At 53.0% G+C, this 8,485-nt stretch overlaps 2 protein-coding genes across 2 annotated transcripts; one reads left to right on the top strand and one right to left on the bottom strand.

Moving 5' to 3' along the window:
• The first annotated feature begins 1,965 nt into the window (after positions 1-1,965).
• On the top strand, positions 1,966-5,507 carry LOC103644259 (hAT transposon superfamily). The gene is made up of 5 exons (XM_008667466.3): positions 1,966-2,138; positions 2,305-4,288; positions 4,529-4,733; positions 4,847-5,040; positions 5,129-5,507. Exons 2-5 carry the CDS (start codon positions 2,326-2,328, stop codon positions 5,200-5,202), a joined length of 2,436 nt encoding a protein of 811 aa, XP_008665688.1. The 5' UTR covers positions 1,966-2,138; positions 2,305-2,325; the 3' UTR covers positions 5,203-5,507.
• Positions 5,508-5,942: 435 nt separating this feature from the next.
• On the bottom strand, positions 5,943-8,242 carry LOC100281445 (uncharacterized). The gene has a single exon (NM_001154363.2). It carries the CDS (start codon positions 8,144-8,146, stop codon positions 6,098-6,100), a length of 2,049 nt encoding a protein of 682 aa, NP_001147835.2. The 5' UTR covers positions 8,147-8,242; the 3' UTR covers positions 5,943-6,097.
• Between the last annotated feature and the right edge of the window lie 243 nt (positions 8,243-8,485).

An 8,485-nucleotide genomic window follows, 5' to 3' on the forward strand; every position in this document is an offset into this window, starting at 1 on the left:
AGATTATCCAACATCTGTTTCTCGGCTCGAGCCGCTTCCCATTCCCTTGCATCCTGTGCTCTCTTCTCATCTGCCGCCTTCAACCTCCTATACTCTGCACGCTTCGGGCTGTCATAAAAGGCAGATTTCGTGGCCCTACGCATGTCGCGTATGCGATCGTTAATGTACGAATCGACGAGCTGAGATCCACAACGCATCTTCTGTCCCATTAGTCTCTTGGACTCTATTGTGTGCATCACCTCTCCTTTGTCGTCGTAACTCTCCCAACTGCATTTCCTCGTCTCCTACAAAAAATAGTAAGTACCGCTATAACATTAAAGCTAGTGCAAATAAATGAATAAATACCAACCTCATCGTAATCGACCATATGTCCACAAAAATATCCAACACCAAGCTCGAAAGGAACTAATCCATACTTAGCTTCAATACCACATTTGCATAGTACTGGATCAAATTTCAACTCTTCCGCCCACTGATTTTTTTTCTTTTCCTTTACCTCTGGCTCTGGCTAATGGGACAAAGGACCATACAACCACTCTCTGAAACGACACTTACGCCACCCGTATGGTTGCAGAAGAATAAATTAGTAATTTATTATAAAAAATAACTAGTTTATACATTTAGCGTATCGATGGGCTCACATAATTAATGTTCGGACACACGAACTGCTTCTCATGGTCTTCGTCGATGACAGCACGGTCTCCACAATCGCATCAAGACGGTGAGTCCATCCGTCTTTCTGTTGCTACCTCCTTCTCCGCATCCGTTATTGGTGGAGGATTCGGGGGAGGAGGTACCCAACGCTTAAAACGCTCATGACTAGTCCTTCCACACAACCAATTAGCGAAAAGAAGATATCGAGGGTCAAATTTATCAGGACCGTCGATCCACTGGAAAAAGAAACACCTCAGGTGCCCCTAAAACAATGGAACGAAGCACTATTACACATCTACTAAATAATAAATGCGAACAAAATTAAGTCACAAGTCATAAGATACGTACGTCAAAACCACCACAAAGGTAGAAGCAGCGAGCAGCCGTGTCTGGATGTTTGGATTGACATACTCAAGCCAGTCTGCCACAGTCACAGTTAGGCACAGGGAGTTCAGGAGGAACATAAGCATCCTTACTAGATATGTCAGGATATAACTCCCGAGAACGACCTCTCTTCTGCCACAACGCCTTCCGGTACATGTCTTTCATCTAATAAACGATTATAATTATCACTTGTACCTAATAGGTTTACACAAATGAACCAACACACTGGAACAGTATATCATCACACTAATTCTATGCCTATGTGTGTCATGGCACCAGCGTTCACAGCAGGTTAACAAAAACTATTAAATAAAATATACTCATCATATTAATGATACTATATATATTATGAGCAACTATGGAAACTAATAATCGAAAAAATACAACCCAATATACAAAACGAATCAGTTGGACACCATACCTTGGTCTACAAAGTGAACCAACTCGAATCTTTGAATCCAGCAAAAATTTTGACGAAGTTTTGAAATGAGAGGAAATGTGCTCCTCTCGGCCAGCAGCGCGGCCGGTTTTATAGGCCTTCGTAGCTCGGCGCCAAGATCTGTGGCGCCGAGCTACGAGGCCGCGTCAATGCCATGTCAGCCCTAGGCGCAGGGAGCCGTTACAGCTCGGCGCCATAGGCTGTGGCGTCAAGCTGTGTTACCTCGGCGCCACAGCCTATGGCGCCGAGTATCGGGTCCAAAATTGCATATAAAATTTCTGGGGTCTAAATGTAAATATTTTTCAAAAGTGGGGCTGAAAAAGTAAAAATTCGGACCGAGGGACGGGCGGGCGGGTAACTGGAATTCGGATTCTGTAGACAAACCAACCAGGGCGGCCCACTGGTCCGACCAGCCCACCATGAGCTAACCCGAACCAAACCACGCGAGAACCGGCTGGCCCGGTCGCCTCCTCGACAATGAGCCGCCGGCCCGCCGCTCAACGCCACCCACCCGCTTCCAACGTCGGGACCCACGTCACCCGTCTCCCATCGATTCACCCTCCCCGGCTCCCCGCCCCTCCCGGTTTTCTTCCTCCCGGACCCCGCCCCGGCGGCCGCCGATTTTGGGGAAGCCCGGCCGTTTCGCCTCCCGAAAACCCGGGTGAGTTCTCCTTCCACATCTCCATCCCACTCACCCCTTCATTTCGGGTTCTTCTGGTTTATCTCGCTCCCGCCCCCGGGCATCGGCTGATTGGGGATTTAGTAGGACACGCGAATCCAATTGTGCCGTTCCTGACGCTGACGCCCGGCGGTGATGGCTGATGCAGCAGCGTTCGTGCTCTTGCCTGATGGAGAGGGACGCGGTTCTGGAGGACGCGGCGGCGGGGGATGGGGAGGAGCAGGACCAGGACCAGGAAGAGGTGGTGGTGCCGATCGGAGCGCAGAAGCACGATCCGGCGTGGAAGCACTGCGTCATGGTGCGCTCCGACGGCCGGATGCGCCTCAAGTGCGCCTACTGCGGCAAGCACTTTCTCGGCGGTGGTATCCACCGCTTCAAGGAGCACCTGGCCCGCCGCCCCGGGAACGCCTGCTGCTGCCCCAGTGTGCCCCGCGACGTCCAGGACACCATGCTCCGCAGCCTCGCCGCCGTCGCTGCCAAGAAGATGCAGCGCAAGCTCGCCGCCGCCAGCACGACGCCCGCCTCTGTCTCTACGGCTAGCGGGGGTACCGGCAGCCCCATCCACATGATCTCGCTCAACGAGGTGCTCGACTTCGAGGCCGTGCCGCTCGAGGAGCAGAGGCCTCCGGTTCCGGAGGGCAGCATTAGGGGGAGTACCAGCGGTAAGAAGAAGAGGAAGCAGGTGACCTACGCCCCTGCTCCGCCACTTATACCCCAGATCCGGCCGCAGCATGTTCGGTCTACCCCTCAGAACAATCTTCTTCACGGGCTGCAGCATGTTCCGCCTACTCCTCAGACCAACCCTCTTCATCAGGTTGTCATGGCAGTGAACGCAGTGACACCAGCAGAGCATTTCGAACATGCTGCCCCCTCGGAGAAGGAGCATGTTTCCGTGGCAGTTGGGAGGTTCTTGTATGACGCCGGTGTGCCATTGGAAGCGGTGAACTCGGTCTACTTCCAACCGATGCTCGAGGCCATTGCGGCGGCAGGGGGGAGGCCTGAGACGCTCTCGTACCATGACTTTCGCGGTCACATTCTTAAGAGGTCACTCGACGACGTGACGGCTCGCTTGGAGTTCTTCAGGGGGTCATGGACCAGGACGGGCTGCTCGGTGTTGGCTGACGAGTGGATCACTGATAAAGGCAGAACCTTGATAAACTTCTCCGTGTATTGCCCGGAAGGTACTATGTTCCTCAAGTCGGTGGATGCAACCAGCATCGTCACATCTTCAGATGCACTGTACGAGCTACTAAAAAGTGCAGTCGAGGAAATTGGCGAGAAAAAAGTTGTCCAGGTTATCACAAACAATTCTGAGGTCCATGCAGCTGCCGGAAAAAAGCTAGGTGAAACATTCCCCACATTGTTCTGGTCTCCATGCACTTTCCAGTGTGTTGATGGCATGCTCGAAGATTTCAGTAAGGTGGAGGCAATTAGTGAGATAATAAGTAATGCAAAGGCCATTACGGGATTTGTCTACAACAGCGCATATGCGTTGAATCTGATGAAGAAGTATCTGCAAGGGAAGGATCTGCTGGTTCCTGCGGAGACTCGTGCGGCTATGAACTTTGTGACGTTGAAGAATATGTACGGTTTGAGGGAGGCTTTGCAAGCTATGGTCAACTCGGATGAATGGATAGACTTGTTGCCAAAGAAAGGAGGGATTGAAGCAAGCAATCTTGTTAATAATTTGCAGTTTTGGAACTCCTGTGCTGCCGTCGTTCACATCACTGAGCAACTTGTGCACCTTCTTAAGCTAGTCGGTAACCCCAAGAGGCCTTCTATGGGTTATGTATATGCTGGACTGTACAAGGCAAAAGCAGCAATCAAAAAAGAGCTGGTGAGTAAGAACGATTACATGGTTTACTGGAATATTATCGACTGGAGGTGGGACAACCAGACACCACAGCCACTTCATTCAGCTGGTTTCTTCCTGAACCCTCTATTTTTTGATGGAATTCGAGGTGACATATCAAATGGAATATTCTCAGGAATGCTAGACTGCATAGAAAGGCTGGTACCTGATGTGAAAATCCAAGATAAAGTACAGCGAGAGCTCCACATATACCGGAGTGAAACAGCAGTGGATTTTCGTAGGCAGATGGCTGTCCGATCTAGACGAACTTTACCTCCTGGTTAGTGTTTCAAAATTCTCGTGAACTAGATCACTCGCTAGTATTATCTTTTTGTTTTTACAAACATGAGTCACACATTTGTGGTTTTAGATCATACCAAATAAGACGTAACTTTTCTGACAAACCTTGTTAGCCTTCTTTCAGAAATTGGAAACTTGTAAGCCTATTGCATCCTTTGATCGCGGTAATCATAAGGTGAGGTACTGAACTTTGTTGTTTACTATTGTTATTGACTTGCAGCTGAATGGTGGTATACATATGGAGGAGCTTGCCCAAATTTAACACGTCTAGCGGTCCGTATTCTCAGTCAAACCTGCAGCGCAAGAGGATGTGACCGGACGAACATTCATTTTGAACAAGTTCATGATGAAAGAATGAATAGTTTTGAGCGTCAGCGAATGCATGACCTCACCTTTGTACAATACAACCTACGGCTTCAGCAAAGGTAATGAAATCATCTTGTTGCGGAGAAACTTGCCATTAGTTGTTAAAACAGGATATCTTTGGCCTGGTAACAAAGCATGAATGGATTAACCGATTGAGTGATATTTTTGATAGACAACAACACAAGGCGAAAGCGTTTGATCCTCTCTCTGTGGACTACATAGACGTAGTCGATGATTGGGCTGTGGATAGACCTGCAATGTTCTCTGGCCCAGCTGAGCAGCCAAACTGGATGGAGATTAATCAATCAGGCAACCGAATGACATCAAGGGAACCAACTGAAGATGAATTCGAATCCTTCATTGAAGGTACATCCATACGCATTTCCCTTTGTAGGCTTTATCTGTGGGGGTAATGATAGAAGCTGAATATTCAAAGTTCTAAACTTCCTTTCAGGAGTTGATGACGAAATGATCCAAGGTGCTGCACAGGGCTTCCATGAAGATGGTGATGATCCTGCTTGTGGCTGAGGCTATATAGATTGACAGCCAGTTAACCTGTAAGCTAATGTTGCATGGCTAAAATCTGGGGTTGCCTGCTGTATTTTTTCGAAACAAGGCCATCTTATTGTGTATCTTATACTTGGTGTCTATTTGGGCTAGTTGTAGAGATATTTTAGTGTCCAGATATCTTCCCGAGTCCATCGTTGGTCTACGACACACATTTTTGTCACAATAAAGTTTGAGGTTTCAGTTCCTGGGCCATTTTTAAAGATATTTTAGGGGGTGTTTGGTTTACGTATCATTCCATCCAAAATGAGATGGTGCATCATAAATCTATTTCTCAAATTTGGTGGCATGATTTATTCCTCGTATTAGTATTAACTAACTATGAGTAATAAGGTGATGATGAATGAACTCATTACCAAACAAAATGTGAGAAGTGAATAGATGATGGACTAGGTCATTTCTCAAACTAAACACCCTATTAGTGTTTATATCTTTCTCAGTCCATCATTGGTCTAGAACACATTTTTGTCATAATAAAGTTTGAGGTTCAGTTCTCGGGCCAGTGTGCCATGATCTTTTTCCCATGAGAAGCAGGCTGATGCCTTTCAGGTCCTTTTAAGCGAAGGTGACTGCATGGATTCCGATTCTTTACAGAAATTTCGATGCCATATTATTATTTCTTTTGAGATTCGTATATGACTCCTTACCTGAATGAAGAATTTCACCTTCTTGCTCTCTCCATGATGAAACAAGCGAGGAATAGTTCAATCTGTTGGAGCTTTATCTAACTTTGTTTTTGTGGTCATCCCTACAAAATGGCTGACCATATCCTATATTCACTTGAAGAAAATATCACACAACACCTAAACCTATGATCACTGTTTGCTTCCTAACCCAACCATCGTAAAACACATGACTATACGTTGGTGATTTGTTCGGAGGAGACCTGCTGCCCCTCGCCGGTGGAGTGTGAGGAAGACGGCTGCGTGGTGACGCTGGTGACCTCCGACGTCGCCGGGAACATGGTGGCGAACTCGTCGAAAGACTCGCTGTATCCGTAGAACAACCTGCTGTTGCTGGCTAGATCTTTGGGCGGTGTCTCTGGCACCGGCGCTGCGCCTTCCAGCATCTGCACCGCCTGCCTCATGCTCGGCCGGCACCGGGGGTCAGGGTGCGAACAGAGCAGGCCGAGTTTGAGCACCAGCTCGACGTCGGCCTCGTCGCACTTGCCGATCCTTTTGTCCCTGGCTTCCACGATCCTCCCGGCCTTCCAGCACTCGAGGACGAGGTCGACGAGCCCGGGCGAATCAAGGTCGTCGTCGCGCTCCATGGGCCGCCGCCCGCACGCCACCTCGAGCAGGAAGGCGCCGAACGCGAACACGTCGGTGCTTGTGGTGGCCTTCCCCGTCTTGCTCATCTCCGGCGCGAGGTACCCCAGCGTCCCGATGACGTGCGTCGTCTGCGGGTTGCTGCCGTGGTCGTACAGCCGCGCGAGGCCGAAGTCGCTGAGCTTGCCGTTCATGTCGGCGTCGAGGAGCACGTTGGCGGACTTGATGTCGCGGTGCACCACCACCTGCTCCCATCCCTCGTGCAGGTACAGCAGCCCGGCGGCGACGTCGCGGACGATCTTGCCGCGCTGCTCCCAGCTCAGCGCCGGCTTGCCGGCGTCGAACAGGTGCCTGTCGAGGCTGCCGTTGACCATGTAGTCGTAGACGAGTACCAGCTCGCCCCGCCGCCGGCAGTACCCGAGGAGCTGCACCAGGTTGCGGTGGCGCAGCCGGCTCATGCTCGCGATCTCGGACACGAACTCGCGCAGCCCTTGCCGGGAGTCGTGGGACACCTTCTTGACGGCAACCTCGGCGTTCACCGGCCGCTGTAGCACGCCGTGGTACACGCGGCCGAAGCCGCCTTGGCCGATGGCGTCGCGGAACCCCCTCGTGGCCGCGTGCAGGTCCTTGTAGCTGATCCGGTGAGGCCCGTACTGTATCTCCCAGTCCTCTTGCTCCTCGGCGAACCGCCGGTGCCTGACCACGAGAGCTGCGACTGCCACCGACGCTAAGAGGAGTGCCACGACGACAACGAGGGACAGCGTGACCAAGTTTAGCCGCGACGTCTTCTTCTTGGACGATGGGACCGGCGGCAGCTTCGAGGCGTCGAGGTCCGTCGCGCGTCCGTCGCCTAGGCGGAAACTCCAGCCAAGAACGTAGTGAGAGGTGGAGGCCGCGCCGTTCGCCGCCGTGAACCCGACGTACGTGTCGTCGGCCACGGCCGACGAGAGGTTGACGATGGAAGACACGAGCGGGACAGCCGGCCTGGGCTTGCGCGCCGGCGCCACCGTCACCTCCAGGCGCATGCTCGCGCCGTCGTACTCGACCCACGCCTGCAGGGGCTCCCCGCTGACCAGGCTGATGTTGACTAGGCTGCCGGCGTCGACGTACGCCGCCGGCGCTGAGCTCACGGACACCAGGCTGTTGACGTCGATGCCGACGTGGTTGTCGTTGATGTCGCTAAACTCCTCGTCCTTGGCCGTGTCGAGCTCGACGGCGACGACCCCGCTCCTGGCCTTCCCCGTGTCGTCGGACGTGTTGAACAGGCCGAGGTTCTTCCCGGCCACCGCGCCGGGCACGGTCGGCGACGGCGCCAGCGCGAAGGCGATCCCGTGGCCGTGCGCGTCGTCGTGCCGCGGCACCATGGCGAACACGAAGGTGGTGGAGAAGGAGCGCGGCGTGGAGGAGGCGTCCTTGAAGCGGAGCGGCACGGGGTAGAAGCCGTGCCCGAACACCTCGTTGGTCGCGTTGGTGAGCTGCAGGAGGCCGGAGGAGGTGACGACGGCCGCGCCGCTGGTCGTGACGTTGCCGCTCGCGAAGCCACTGAGCACGAACTCCCCGGGCGCCGATCCGGATCCGCCTCGGGCGAGGAGGAGCAGGACGGCGGCCACCCGCACGGCGAGAGCGGCCGCTGGCATGGTGTGGAACGAGGGAGGCAGTGACCTGGACTGGCTGGCAGCGATGAGCGGAGCCGCAGCCCGCACCGCAGGTGTGCGTTTGCTTATCTCAGGTCAGTGACCTGGACTGGCTGGCTACTCGTTGCCTGCTGCCGGTGCCGGATAACTGGTGTAAGGTAATGGGATTGGTCTGCTGGTGGCGTCGTCGTCATCGTTGCGGTCTCCATCTCGATCAACCTCAGCTGGTGGTCCGCGTCGCGTGTGGCGAGACGGTCGTCGAAGTGGACGGCGCCGGGACCGGGGTTGGCTACTGCTGCTCGCGGGTGGCTTGACAAGGATGGATGGCATGGTGGGGCTACT

The sequence above is a fragment of the Zea mays genome, chromosome 1 (assembly GCF_902167145.1).
Source record: "Zea mays cultivar B73 chromosome 1, Zm-B73-REFERENCE-NAM-5.0, whole genome shotgun sequence".
Classification (NCBI taxonomy): Eukaryota; Viridiplantae; Streptophyta; class Magnoliopsida; order Poales; family Poaceae; genus Zea; species Zea mays.

Excerpts from the sequence above, each read along its gene's own strand:
- LOC103644259 (XM_008667466.3), top strand. The coding sequence starts at position 2,326 with ATGGAGAGGGACGCGGTTCTGGAGGACGCGGCGGCGGGGGATGGGGAG. Across the intron at positions 4,734-4,846 it reads AACCTACGGCTTCAGCAAAG|ACAACAACACAAGGCGAAAG; the intron begins GTAATGAAATCA and ends TATTTTTGATAG. Across the intron at positions 5,041-5,128 it reads ATTCGAATCCTTCATTGAAG|GAGTTGATGACGAAATGATC; the intron begins GTACATCCATAC and ends ACTTCCTTTCAG.
- LOC100281445 (NM_001154363.2), bottom strand. The coding sequence starts at position 8,146 with ATGCCAGCGGCCGCTCTCGCCGTGCGGGTGGCCGCCGTCCTGCTCCTC.